The sequence below is a fragment of the Nelusetta ayraudi genome, unplaced genomic scaffold (genome assembly GCF_046127955.1).
Source record: "Nelusetta ayraudi isolate G7.1 ecotype Tasmania unplaced genomic scaffold, CSIRO-AGI_Nayr_v1 ptg000007l, whole genome shotgun sequence".
Lineage (NCBI taxonomy): Eukaryota > Metazoa > Chordata > Actinopteri > Tetraodontiformes > Monacanthidae > Nelusetta > Nelusetta ayraudi.
Window position 1 is genome coordinate 7818636 of NW_027466057.1, and position 13952 is coordinate 7832587.

Genomic DNA, 13952 nt, shown 5'->3' on the forward strand with positions numbered 1-13952 from the left:
CCTGCAGCCTCCTGATTGGCCCAGCCGGGACTCAGGAATGTCCGCAGACTGTTTAAATAGGCGGCTGTCGGCTGGAGGAGAGCGTGAAAGTCCAAGCGCCGGTGAGGGAAAAGAGCCGGACAGAAGCTGAGAGCAAAAACTTTTCTTACAGCAGGAGAGCAGGAGTAAATAATTGGAGGCGCCGCGAGGACTTTTCTCTTTTTTGGTTGATGCTATTTTTTTGTTAAGAGGGGGGAAAAAATATTTTTCTGTCTCAAATCTTTTTTGGGGAATTTTCTCTTTTTTTAAAAAAAGGTTTGTAAGCTGTCATTCTGATAGGCTGTAATTAATTCCATGTTGAAGTGTAGACGGGTACCAACGTGCTGTTTGTTATTCCCAACAGGGACCACTTCACATTTCAAGATGATGCTCCGTGGCATCTTTTTGCTTGTGACGCTTTGGAGCTGTCAGAGTGCAAGACTGGCAGGTAAGAACTGAAATATTTGATGCCTGTGCAAGAAGAACCGCTATGTTGCTGCAAAAACTTTCCTAGATAATATGCATAAATATCCAAATTTGCTTTAACAAGAATTTTGTCGCCATAAATGGAAGTGCATTTTTATCCACACTCTTATGATGAAAAGCTGGAGGGGGTTAAAAAAAAATAAAACTGAGCATTCCTTTATCTTCTTGTTGACTGCAGTCACTCGGCACGACAACAACGTGTATGACTTATTTGACCTCGCCCGGGTCGGCAAGAGGCAGAACGGAGTGAGTTTGGTCCGCGGCCTCGACCCCAGCAGACCCGCCTACAAGGTCATGAACGCGGACCTGATCCCCCCAGTCCCCGAGAGCTCCCTCAGGGACCTGCTGGACTCCATCCAGGCCGAGAGGGGCTTCATCCTCCTGGTCAGCCTCAAGCAGTTCAAGAAAACCCGGGGCACCCTGTTGACCCTGGAGAAGACCGACGGCTCCGGGTCCATTTTTGAGATCATTTCCAACGGCAAGGCGGACACCCTGGACGTGATGTTCACCACCGCCACCCACCAGCAGCTGGTGTCCATCGAAGACGCCGTCCTGGCCAATGGACACTGGCAGAACATCACACTGTTCGTGCAGGACGACCGTGTGCAGCTGTACATCGGCTGCACCGAGATCAACGTGTCGGACCTGGACGTGCCCATCCACAGAGTGTTGACCCAGGAGGTGGCGGACGTCGCTAAGCTCAGGATTGGGAAGGGAACCGGCAGGGACAGATTCATGGTAAGCTGCGCCAGCTTTTTTTTTTTTTTTTTCAGCCCAGATTGAAACCAATTTACCGTCTAATGATGCAAAAAATGATCTCCTTATCCTTATACTTTGTGTGCCCGCCGCTGACTGCTTTCACTCACGTGTGTCTCGACTTGTTTGCTTGTCAGGGAGTGCTTCAGAATGTGCGCTTTGTCTTCGGCACCACCCTCCATGACGTTCTGAGAAGTAAAGAGTGCACCACTGGAGGTGAGAAAGGCAAAAAAAAAAAAAAAAATCCTGTATCTCCAAATCCTCACCATGCAGTGGAATTTAAATCCACCTCTGTTACTCTCTTTCTACCTGCTAGCTGCCTTAACTGATGTCATGACCCTGGACCACCCAGTCAACAGCACCAGCGCCGCCATGAGGAACGATTACGCCGGTCAGAGAGCCAAAGGTGAGGCCCGTCCTGTCTGAAGTGGCAGGTCTTTCACTCTGGATGCCTTTAAAGGGCTGAGAAAAAAATAAGAGAAAAAAAACTCACTGGCTTCTTCTCCACCACCCCGTAGACATCCAGTCAGTCTGTGGATTCACGTGTAACGACATCGCCAGCATGTTCAAGGAGTTCAGAGGTCTGGGCATCGTGGTCGATCAACTGGCTCACCAGCTCCAGAAAGTGGTGAGTGGCCTTTGATCCTCTCCGCTCCGTCTTTCCCCACCGCTCCCAGTTAATGGCTTTCCACTGCGCGGCCACTTGTCGCTGCGACGGCAGCCCGCCGGCCAGGGTCTTAATGGGTCCCATGTGGAAAACAAATATGTCTTGGCTGTTGCTCGAGGTTCGAGCCCGACCAATGTCTCAATCACGGTGTGGGTCGGTGATTCATTTGTATTGGAACTTTGGCAGAGTGCAAGTTTTCCATCCTCCCTCTTAAAGAGCCCTCTCCTCACCCCCCCACCCCTCTCTCTTGCCTTGCTCGCCCCACAGACTCTGGATAGCGAGGAGATGAAGGCTCATCTCAACGTCCACAGTGGCATTTGCATCCACAATGGCATCGTGTACAAGGACAAGGACGAGTGGACGGTGGACGGCTGCACCGAGTGCACTTGCCAGGTATGTCACGAGCGCACACACCTGGCACATCACTTCAACAACCCCCCCCCGCCCCCCCTACCCCCGGCTGCGGTGAAGCGATAGCAGCGCCAACTGCAGTGAGGTTGTTCAGTTCATGTTTCATTAGCCGAGAATGTTAGCGAGGATTTTCTTTTTTCTATCAACAATGCGGTAGTGTCACGCTGTCATTGTAAATTGCAACTTTTGGAGCGGCACCAGCGGTCAGTCAGACAGCCAATCAACTCTGCAAATCTTCTCTGTTCTCCTCTCCAGAACTCTGTCACCGTGTGCCGCAAAATCTCCTGCCCTCTGATCCCCTGCGCTAATGCTACCGTGCCTGATGGAGAGTGCTGCCCTCGGTGTGGAAGTTGTAAGCCCATTTTTTAATTCATCATTATTATCATTACTATAATTATTATTATTATTATTATTATTCCATTCCCCCCCGGACATCCTGTTTCTGATCACCATCCCTCACGTCCTTCCTCTCTTACAGCGATCCACGAAGACGATGGTTGGTCCCCCTGGTCGACATGGACCCATTGTTCGGTGACTTGCGGCAGAGGCATCCAGCAGCGGGGACGCTCTTGTGACCGCATCAACAGCAACTGCGAAGGCACTTCTGTCCAGACCCGTGACTGCTACCCTCAGGAATGCGACAAGCGATGTAAGCGACCCTTCTTAGCCCGGCCATTGTGTTTAATGAATGTTTGAGGGCGTGATGAATTTGACGGCGCGTCAATGTTGCCCACAGTCAAACAGGACGGCGGCTGGAGCCACTGGTCACCCTGGTCTTCCTGCTCTGTGACCTGCGGTGAGGGAAACATCACCCGGATACGCCTCTGCAACTCGCCCACGCCACAGATGGGTGGCATGGACTGCCAGGGAGAAGGAAGGCAAACTGAAGTCTGCCAAATGGCGCCCTGTCCCAGTGAGTTGAATTTCACTGGCAGAGCAAGTGCAACGCGTTGCATGCGTGAATCCAGAAGAAAAGAAATCATTGGGGCGCTGACTAATGATTTTGTCGTTATTGCCTTTAGTCGACGGAGGTTGGGGACCTTGGTCGCCGTGGAACACCTGCACTGTTACCTGTGATGGAGGAGTCCAGAGCAGAAAACGTCTCTGCTCAGACCCCGCCCCCAAATATGGAGGAAAGGACTGCATTGGCGATGGCACAATGTCTGAAGTGTGCAACACGCAGAGCTGCCCCATCGGTAAGGATTGGAGACTAGGCTGTGAACTTGAGGCTAATAAGATGCCTGCAAAAGAGCTCTCATTAAAGGCGTAAAAAACATGTTTTTTCCTCCAGACGGCTGCCTTTCAAGCCCATGTTTCCCCGGAGCAAAGTGCACCAGCTTCCCCGACGGCTCTTTCAAGTGCGGCAGATGTCCGCTGGGCTACACCGGCAACGGCGTCACCTGCAAGGACATCGACGAGTGCAGCGAGGTCCCCGACGCTTGCTACACCCACAATGGAATCCACCGCTGCGAGAACACGGAGCCAGGCTACAACTGCTTGCCCTGCCCTGCACGTTTCTCTGGCTCTCAGCCTTTCGGAAGAGGGCTGGAACAAGCAACTGCGAAAAAACAGGTAGCTTTCTTTTCATTCATTCATTCATTCATTTTTGGATAGTTGGCTGGCTGCGCCCGTTTTCTGAATGGTGTGTTGACTCTCTTTTAGGCTTGCAAACCCCGCAACCCCTGCCAGGACGGCAGCCACAACTGCCATAAAAACGCATACTGCATCTACTTGGGCGTCTACTCCGAGACCATGTTCCGCTGCGAGTGCAGACCAGGCTACGCCGGGAACGGTCACATTTGCGGCGAGGACACTGACCTCGACGGATGGCCAAACACCAACCTGGTGTGCGTGGAGAACGCCACCTACCACTGCAAGAAGGTGCGCAGTCTACGCAGTACAGCAGACACAGACAAGGCCGTCGTCAGACGTTAGCGCGTTAGCCGTGGCGAGGGCTGCCTCCTTACCCCGTGTTCCTTTGTTCCCTTTCAGGATAACTGCCCCAACCTCCCCAACTCCGGCCAAGAGGATCACGACAAAGACGGCCTGGGTGATGAATGCGACAGTGATGATGACAACGACGGGATCCCAGATGACAGGGTGAGCCTTCGTGGCAGCCTTTTTTAGCCCCGCATTGTGCTTTCCTCAGCAACCACACGTAGCAATCAGCAAGTAGCCGTTCTTCCTCTGGGCAACAGGAATGTGAAGTTTCCACATTTGCGTCCCTTCAGTAGAGTGTGAAAGTGGAAAAGTGAGACTGAAAGGAGCGAACAAATCCAATTTTAAAACTCGGGCTGAAAATGAGAAGCAGAAGGCATGTCGCCGCCTGTAATTCTTGCTTTGGGTTTAGACTTTGGTAAAGTAAAAAAAAAAAAACATTAATAGTTGTTTTGAAGTGGAGCAAGGGAATGTGTAATTTACTCTGTATAAATATTCAAAACTCCTCTCCTTCATTTCAGGACAACTGCCCAAGAGTTTACAACCCTGCCCAGTACGATGCCGACAGGGACGACGTCGGCGATCGCTGTGACAACTGCATTTACGAGGCTAACACTGACCAGACTGACACTGACAACAACGGAGAGGGCGACGCCTGTGCAGTAGACATTGACGGCGATGGTAAGCAGCAGCTACAAAAGTTCCACATTAGATGTGTCGCTTATTTACAAGAATCTCCAAAGCATTTGTGCAGCCTTGAAAACTGAGGCCGTCTCTCAAATGAACAGGTATTCTGAATGAAAACGACAATTGCCCATATGTTTACAACGTGGACCAGAGAGACACAGACAGAGACGGTGTTGGCGACCATTGTGACAACTGCCCGCTGGAGCACAACCCTGATCAGGTACCAGTCATATTTCAGCTTATCAGAGCTGTTAAAATGCATGTGAAGGAAAAAAGGTGATTCAAGGCTCTCGGTCAAAGTGTGGAGCTGTTTCATCTCTGCTCTTTTCGTCTGCTTGTGGAACAAATACAATACTTGGCCCTCGTCTGAAGGGACATTGTTTGCATTCCTGAAAACAAGGGACCGCATTTAATTCACGCCCCGAGTGGCACCTCTCATATTAAGGCTGGTGAGGGCAGACTGAAGGGAGGACAATCGTCCCACAGTGTGAAGGCACGTCGGCCTTTGAGAAAGTCTCATTTTAAAGGAATCCTGCTCTCCTACAGATTGACTCGGACTCCGATCGTGTTGGAGACCAGTGCGACAACAACCAGGACATTGATGAGGACGGTCACCAGAACAACATGGACAACTGCCCCTACATACCCAACGCCAACCAGGCGGACCATGACAAGGATGGCAAGGGTGACGCCTGCGATCACGACGACGACAACGACGGCATTCCAGATGACAAAGACAACTGCCGGCTGGTTCATAACCCCGATCAGACAGACACTGATGGTGAGTCGATCAAGAGAAACATAACATAAACATAAATGATGATTCAGCTTCGCTGAGTTTTTTTGGGGGGACTCTGTGTGATTCTTATGCCCCTATTTCCTCTTAGGCAATGGCCGCGGTGATGCGTGCAAAGATGATTTTGATGACGACAGCGTTCTGGACATCGATGACGTGTGCCCCGAGAACTTCGCCATCAGTGAAACAGACTTCCGTAGATTCCAAATGGTTCCTCTGGATCCCAAGGGCACCTCTCAGATTGATCCCAACTGGATTGTCCGCCACCAGGGCAAGGAGTTGGTGCAGACCGTCAACTGCGACCCCGGCATCGCTGTTGGTGCGTAATAAACAGGGGACCATCATGTTGCAGTTGCATTCACCAAAATTTGGGGAACCTGCTCTAAACCTCGTGGTGTCTGGTTTCAGGTTATGACGAGTTCAGCGCCGTGGACTTCAGCGGAACATTTTACGTCAACACCGACCGAGACGACGACTACGCCGGATTTGTGTTTGGCTACCAGTCCAGTTCTCGCTTCTACACGGTGATGTGGAAACAGATCACACAGACCTACTGGTCCAACACCCCCACCAGAGCTCAAGGCTACTCTGGCCTGTCCATCAAAGTGGTCAACTCCACCACCGGCCCTGGAGAGCATCTGAGGAATGCCCTGTGGCACACCGGTGACACTGCAGGACAGGTAAGAGTCCATTTATTCACTCAGTCGTAGAGGCAACACAACAGTACCCAATTTTTTTTAACTCCCGCATCTCATCTGTTTTAGGTCCGCACTTTGTGGCACGACCCCAAGAACATCGGCTGGAAGGATTTCACCGCCTACAGATGGCATCTGACTCACAGACCCAAGACTGGACTCATTAGGTTGGTATAAATCCTCAAAATATTCTTTCATCACTTTTAAATCTATGATTATGTAAAAGCCTGGAACTCACGACTGTGCACGCTCTTTTCAGAGTTGTCATGTTTGAAGGCAAAAGAATTATGGCTGATTCTGGAAACATCTATGACAAAACGTACGCCGGTGGACGACTTGGCTTGTACGTCTTCTCTCAGGAGATGGTTTACTTCTCAGATCTCAAGTACAAATGCAAAGGTAAGCAGATAAGTAACTGATTTTCTTTTTTGGGTTTTTAGACTAAAGACTATAGTTGTGACATTGTCCCTCTCCTTCCTCTCCTTCAGATTCGTAATTGGACTGTGGAGGCTTCTGGAGGGAATCAGTATGAGTAGATTAGCCAAGAACTGGATCAAAACTGTGTCCTGAAAAACAATATTTGAGGAATGAAGAGCAAGTGAGTTGACGCGAGGTTAGCTGACCTCAGTTGTTGGTGTTGATGAATGACTTGATGAAAGTTTGGAGGTGATTCTTCAGCATTACGCCAAACTCAAAGAAAGTGACCAACTCACCTTGTTGCTCTGATCTGCATTGAAGAGAGGGAAGGGGTGGGAGGGGTTCGGATTGGGGCCTATTTTGTTGCTTTGCACACCTGGACTGTTGTTGGTTTGGAAGTGAAACCAAAGGGAAGAGAGTTCGATTTCTTTGCATATTTTTTTACGTTTTTGTTTTTGAGAATTAATGCACATCTGCTGTGGACTTCGAGATCTTTGTGTCAGACGAAGAAGAGAACAGTAGCAGAACTGACTATACCCCTTTGAAGGAAGCGTTGAGAGACCAAAGTTATGGACTGGCTGTTACTATCGAGGAGTGCGAATGTTTGTGTGTTTTGTGTTTTGTGTGCTATCCAGCAAGCAGAGTTATGAAGACGTTTCCTGACCCTCCTCCATGCATACTTAATGTATTAATCTTTATTGTAAAAAAAAAACAAAATAATTATCTTCTCAGGAAAGAGCACTATTTAAAAAAAAAAAGCAAAGAAAACATACAAATTCAGTAGAGCACAGGGCCCCAAAGCAGGCGCACTAAACACTGCTTTGGAGCAACAGCAAATTGCGAACATCTCACTTATTTTATATGTCTGATCTTTTCTGACAGTGTCAAGGGACGTGAAAAACAAGGGCCAGTTTATTTCCTGTCACAATTAAAAAACCATCACAAGTATAGTTCCAATGAAATTCCTAATGGAGGTTTTTTTCTCTCTATCTATCCAGCCCTTTTTTTTTTTTTTTGTAGAATGACCCAAATAATCCAAAAGGCATTACTTTTATTAAGCATCTCTGTCCTGTGTCTGCAGCGTGCATGACTGGTGTGCCTGAGCTTGTCTACATTTCTGACAAAGGGAAAAATCAAATGAGACCCTTTATGTACAAATATTACCTCATTATGTGTTTTTGTATTGAGGAAAGCGATACATGAGAATCACTTGTCTTAGTAACAGAGTATAAATTAGTTTGCTTTTTTGTGTTTTGTTGTTTTTTTTTCTGTTTCGTTTTTTTAGCAAAGATTTTAATCACAATAATATGCTGTATATAAGATATTTTTGTAACGAAAGAAGCCCAAACAGGAACTTAAAGGATTATAGAAATGTTGTCTCGACTGTGTTTTGGTAAATGTATTTCCTGTTCATCTCTTTTTTTTAAAAAAATAATAATTTATGTTTAATGTTGAGGTTATTTTCATTGTGTAGATATCTGCTATTTAAATAATTTATCGAGAAACGTAACCTCCTATGGAAGCGTTTCTGTCTGTATGAACTTATTTGCACACTGACACGAGGATGTCTGTCTTTTTTTTTTTTTTGTTTGTGTCTTCTTTTTTTTTGTATTATTAGTGAAGCTTTTATACAAACTTTGTATTATAGTTTCTACCCAAAGTGCTGTTTATACTCCTACTCGGTATTTTGTAATGACAAATGAACAATAAACATTTCAGGAAAAGAAAAAAAAAAGTATCCTTGTCTGTTGTTGAACCTTTCCCAGCGATTGGGCTTTTTTTTTTTTTTTTTTTTTTTGGTTTCTCCACCCAAAAAAAGCAAAGTGAGTGGAGTCGTGCTGTGTCAAGCGACTGGAATCCATTAGTCGAGCGGGGCGAAGCCTTAGAGAAAGGGAGTAGTCTGCAGCAGGAAAACTCAACATGAAGTATAACTCACTTAAAACAGTGCCTGCAAGGGAAGCTGCCCCTCAGATTAAGGCGGAATCTACTCACACCTTTAAATAAGAACACCTGAGGAAAACGTGAACCTATAAAGTGAAATGAAGCTAAAGCTGAGAGCTGCAAAACAACCCAAAAAAACAAAACAGTTGTGTCTCAACGAAAGCCGCTGGGAGATGAGATATCCACACATGGCCGGCCTGTGGGCTCGGCGGGAGCTCCAGTATATCATGGGCAGACAAGAGTTCAGACTGTTAATTGAGATATTTCACAGAGCCATAAAAGAGCTGCAATCTAAGGCTCCGGAGAGAGTCGTGCCAGAGAAAGGCCAGACAGCCTCAGAATGCCGCAGGTCTCTTTACATTACAAGTGACCTCATTCTTACCACCACACTGAGCTCACTGTGTTTCCACTCACCCCCCCCCCCCCTTTTTCGGCCAACTTTATTGTGTCTTCAATGCTGAAAATTTATATCGTTCAAATCAGCGACGGCGTTTGAAAACTCCACGCGCGTCCGTGAGCCTCGAGCCCGACTCCTGCCGTTCCCCAGGGCTCAGTGGGAGACTCCCGCTCAGATAGGGCCGCAGGCTTCACTGATAACACTCAGGACTCTCGCCGGATTCTTCTGCTGGGTTTTGACCTTGGAGACTCACCTGGCCAACACGTTTTTTTTTTTTTTTTTTCCGACCTCCACTCTTGATTGCAGGAATGCGCGACAATTCCCGCACGTTTTGCTCTCGGACGGGGTCACAGTTGTGTGGCTGGGGTGGAACAGACAGACAGACAGACAGACAGACAGGGCCCCTTTGAGTGTCCTCACGTGCGCGAGGTCTGCCAGGTGGCCAGCGGAGGCCACACAGGAGCCATTCTCAGCTGAAGCGCTGCAGTATTTGACTTTATTAAAGATTCAAACTTCCAAAAAACAAAACAAAAAAAAAAAATCAAAATAAAGCCAGATCACCTGGCGCTGGACTTGAAGGAGGAGTGAGGAGGCCTCACTCATCCGACTGTCGACTCTGAGGCAGAGCCGCGAGAGACGGGAATGAAAGGAATGCCGGGAGCCGAGGCGTCTGCTCCTGCGAAGCCCACATCATCCCTCTTGTCCTCATTAACAGCTGTGCTGGATGCCTGGCTGCACGTTACTGACAGACACATACTATATTTCATAGGAGGGGCCCTTTCAAAGCAAATATAAAAGCGCGCCTACTGTCACGGGCCGCCTGCGGACTTTGTGAGTTAATGGCAGCGATTACCCGTACATCCACCACCCGCTATCCTCCCCCGACCCTCTCCCCCCCCCCCGCTGCTACGCTTCCTCACACAGGGTCGGGGGGGGGACAATTAAAAAGCAAAGCAACGCCATCCGCCTGCATCCGTCAAGCCGTGGAGGCCAAATAAACAGGACCACCAGGAGCCATTTTAATCAGCAGCCACCGAGTGGTGCTGTGACCCAGATACCTGTTTGTTTAAAGGACGCACTAATTGACGCAGGCGTGGCCCCTGCTCCAGGTTATTGTTTTTGGCCCGGCGTGGACTGTGTTGGGAAGACGTAGCTCTCCGTTTGGATGTTGGCGACTTGAACTCCAGAGGGAAAATAAACTGATTGATTTATCCTTTCAAAATCAAAGGCGTGTGGACAATCGGAGACAATTTGTGGATTTTAGAAATACGCTTCATTTAACGGAACCTTTAGCGGTGTCGTCCGAAAAGTTTACCGGGGTTTTAGCATTCTTCTGGATGAGTTTGCATTTATCTCTCGCTCCTTTTGCTTTGCGATACAGTCAGGAGAATTTTATGGTCTGTGTCTGTGTGAGTTTTCTTGATGGATGGTGTGGACGGTTTCCTTTCCAAGAGTCCTTCGAAGGTGCGTTCACATCCCCCACTATTCAAGATTCTGGGAGCAGCCTTCAGCCGGGTCATCGCATTCATCCAGCAGGCTGAGTAGCTGCTCCTCGGTCAGGTCTGGCAACTCGCTCTATGGAAAGACACACACACACAAAAAAAAAAACAATGTATTGTGCACATCATTCACAATGTATGTGCGATCTGAGCCGACAGAGATCAATGTGGCAAAAAAAAAGGTTTAAACCGTTATGACTAAACACACTCCTTTCCTTCCACGGATCTGTGGCAGGAGCCCAGTCACGTGCCTTTATTATTACAGGAGTGATGACACCATGCTTTTGTCTTCTCCAGCATTCTCCCAGAACTTGTTCCCATTAGGAAAATCATTTACCGGGCATAAAAATCAAATTCTCCCGCAAATCCAGACAATGTGCTGTGTCAATGCCTGGCCTGTGATAACAGTGGCAGGTCGCGCTAATACTTCACTGCTGTGGTCGTCCCGCCGGTGCCTCGCTGGAAGCTGCCCGGAGCGATAAAAACGCTTCCACTTGGACGTTACACTTGTTTTGATTCCGATAAGTCGCAATCCTCACTGGCTGCTCACGGCAAGAGTTCAGGGAAGGAGCGACGCCCTTCTGGGAAGAGACAGCGAGGTGCAGGCTTTTAATACTAGCCATTGTCAAGTCTATCAGGCTTTTATCGGTCAGTATGGCTAGGATAGGATAGGATAGAATAGAATAGAATAGAATAGAACCGATCAATGCATGTGAAAAATCACTTGACTCTAACGGCAATTGCATGTGATTGCCCTGGCACATTAGGTCAAGCAAGAGTTGGGGATGCTGCACAGCAGATGGCTGAATCCATTTGATTCAACGATGCAAACTCCAGAAATATATTGATTTACAATTAGAAATTTACAGATGGAAACGAGATCAAGAACTTCATTTTAATCTCATCTATTGCGAAAAGTGAAATCATTAATAATTGCATTAGAAAGACACTGAAAGGTCCGCTCGTCCGGTCAATCTGGTCCACTCATCACTGGCATTGTTCTTTTGCAGTCAACTGAAAAAGAACATTGGATTTAGCCGCAGACGAGCAGCAGAGAACAGAACGCGAGGTCCCTGGATTGAGAAAACAGCATCTCGATCCAGACACTCATTCTCAGCAGGAGCTGCAAATCATTGATCATCAGGCCACTAACACAACACTGGCACCCGACCGTCTCATCTGGTTATTGTGGCCAAGTGATTTGTGTGCGTGGATCGGACAGAGGGAAGCATCGTTATTTCATTAGGCCGTGTCCCTGATGTCAAATGAGACCTGAAAAAGAAAATGTAGGTCAAATAGCTCGGCCTTGTTTGTGCCAATCGCTAACGTTTGAGGCTTGATAGCCGCTCGCTGGCCTCTGCTAGTTTGCTTGACTTGATGCGAGCCTGATGCAGGAGGACACGTTGATGCTGCAGCATTTGCGGAGGATTTCAAAGGGAACTCAGATCCAGCCATGCACTGCGTATATTCTGACTTCTTCTTTTTATCGAAAGCCAAGATTACAAAGCTGTACCCCGTACGAGCATTCAGAAAATATGAAATCCAGCTTCACTGGAAGCACCCCTGCCCTGTTTCTCCATCCAGTGTCCAGCCGAGTCACCCGACACCACATTCCTGCGTCGTACATATCCGCAGCACTTTTCATTGATCATGGGTGCTCTGTCACGACCACCCTCTGAAGCTGCTCCAGCCGCTTCACCAACCCCTGGAGGAGGACCCAGGTAAAGATCTTTCCCAGATGATCCAGGCCATGTTCAAAGTCCTCCCGATCGCGCTGACCCTCGCCGCTCCCTCGGGTCACGAGACAGGTTGGGCCACGTTTCTCAATTAACGAGACGCTGCATATCATCTCGCGCCCGCGGACGCGAGACCACAGGCACCACGATCGCATTCCAACCTTGATGCTCCCGGCGGCACTTTTCGCTTTCCTTGACACAGACGCAGCGAGGCTGGGACCTTTGCCTGCAGACTTGGCTGACCTTCACCTCAGAGAGTTAAAGTGGCATCAACTATTTCAGCTGTTTTCTTTCTCGCTGCAAGTTTTTTTGCTTTTCTTTTAAAGGGGTATAATTAGCTGCACGTGCCTGAGCGTAAACAGTAAGCTGCTGTTGAGAAGCGTGGCGCAGCGTTGTGTCCCGCTGGCTCTAAACGCTCTGAAACAGCCCCAAGCTCGTGGGAAGTGCAGGTCTAGATGAAAGTCGCTGAGAAAGCATGTTTTCTCCAGCTGAGACTCTTTTTCTGAGACTTTTTTTTTTAAAGGGCGGTTGACCTCAGTTGCCCTTCATATGGAGGAGGCCGGGGCTGTCTGTGGGTGACTGATATGTGCTTTCCTCTCTGTCCGTCCGTCTGTCTGTCTCGCGCACAGCCAGCTAAACACATGTGACTCGCTGCCAGTTGGGCGATTTGCAGTTCAAAACGTTTCCCAGCAGAGATTTCTTAATTATAGGAAACAGGAGAGCGAGAGGGCGACAGATTTAGGAAAGATGTGGAAACGGGAAATGTGCACGACAGAAACTTGACACGGCTGGAAATTTCAAGAGGGTCTTAACCTAAACCTAGTTGTTGATAAAAAAATAAAAAAAAAGTTAAAGTCCCAGTGATTGTCACATCCCGAAGGATGCGAAATTAGTCCTCCGCATTTGACCCATCATCCCCTGAGGGAGAGCGGTGGGCAGCAGCAGAGCCGTGCATCATTGGGTGCTCTAACCCCCCCCTCAGTTCCAACCCCAAATACTGAATCTCAAGCAGGGAGGCAATGGGTACCATTTTTACAGTCTTTGGTGTGACTCGGCCGGGGATGGAACCCACAACCTACCAGTCTGAGGGCGGACACTCTACCATTAGACCACTGAGCTGCTCGCATTGTTGCATTGATTCCTGCTGATTCCAGCACACCCGTTGTTCTGTGCTGTCTTGAGGTCCACCCTGGACAAGCTGCCAGTTCATCACAGGGCCAACACAAAGGGACACACAGCAGATTCACACCTATGGGGAAATTTGGTGGTGCCAGTTCAGCCGACGTGCCTCTTTGGACTTTCAGTCGGTGGGAGGAAGCCAGAGTTCCCACAACCAAGAGAGGCACTTGAGAATGAAAGAACAGCCTTGAGGAAAATTAGGGATGCAGCCAACATAGATAGCAGCTCCTCCATGGCAACAGACCAATACAAGCTTATCTTTGAAATAGAAAGTCAAAACTACTGTGTAATTGAACAGCTGACAGGACAGGGAGCTGGACAGGGGGTTT

General features: G+C 48.4%; 2 protein-coding genes across 2 annotated transcripts in view; one reads left to right on the top strand and one right to left on the bottom strand.

Annotated features, from left to right (window-relative positions):
* Positions 1-382: 382 nt before the first annotated feature.
* On the top strand, positions 383-7298 carry thbs1a (thrombospondin 1a). Its single transcript, XM_076018380.1, has 21 exons — positions 383-466; positions 683-1242; positions 1398-1476; positions 1577-1666; positions 1779-1888; positions 2195-2320; positions 2594-2690; positions 2817-2987; positions 3075-3251; positions 3361-3534; positions 3630-3910; positions 4001-4219; positions 4331-4438; positions 4798-4957; positions 5065-5183; positions 5510-5744; positions 5851-6078; positions 6168-6439; positions 6524-6621; positions 6714-6853; positions 6943-7298. The coding sequence occupies exons 1-21, from the start codon at positions 403-405 to the stop codon at positions 6948-6950; spliced, it is 3516 nt and encodes a 1171-aa protein (XP_075874495.1). The 5' UTR covers positions 383-402; the 3' UTR covers positions 6951-7298.
* Positions 7299-9688: 2390 nt separating this feature from the next.
* Positions 9689-13952, bottom strand: part of fsip1 (fibrous sheath interacting protein 1) — a 28068-nt gene continuing 23804 nt past the window's right edge. The window contains exon 9 of the mRNA XM_076018385.1: positions 9689-10784. Within this exon, the coding sequence (XP_075874500.1) occupies positions 10692-10784 (93 nt within the window). The 3' untranslated portion in view covers positions 9689-10691. The remainder of the gene's footprint in view (positions 10785-13952) is intronic.

Excerpts from the sequence above, each read along its gene's own strand:
- thbs1a (XM_076018380.1), top strand. The coding sequence starts at position 403 with ATGATGCTCCGTGGCATCTTTTTGCTTGTGACGCTTTGGAGCTGTCAG. Across the intron at positions 2,988-3,074 it reads TCAGGAATGCGACAAGCGAT|TCAAACAGGACGGCGGCTGG; the intron begins GTAAGCGACCCT and ends TGTTGCCCACAG. Across the intron at positions 4,958-5,064 it reads AGTAGACATTGACGGCGATG|GTATTCTGAATGAAAACGAC; the intron begins GTAAGCAGCAGC and ends TCAAATGAACAG.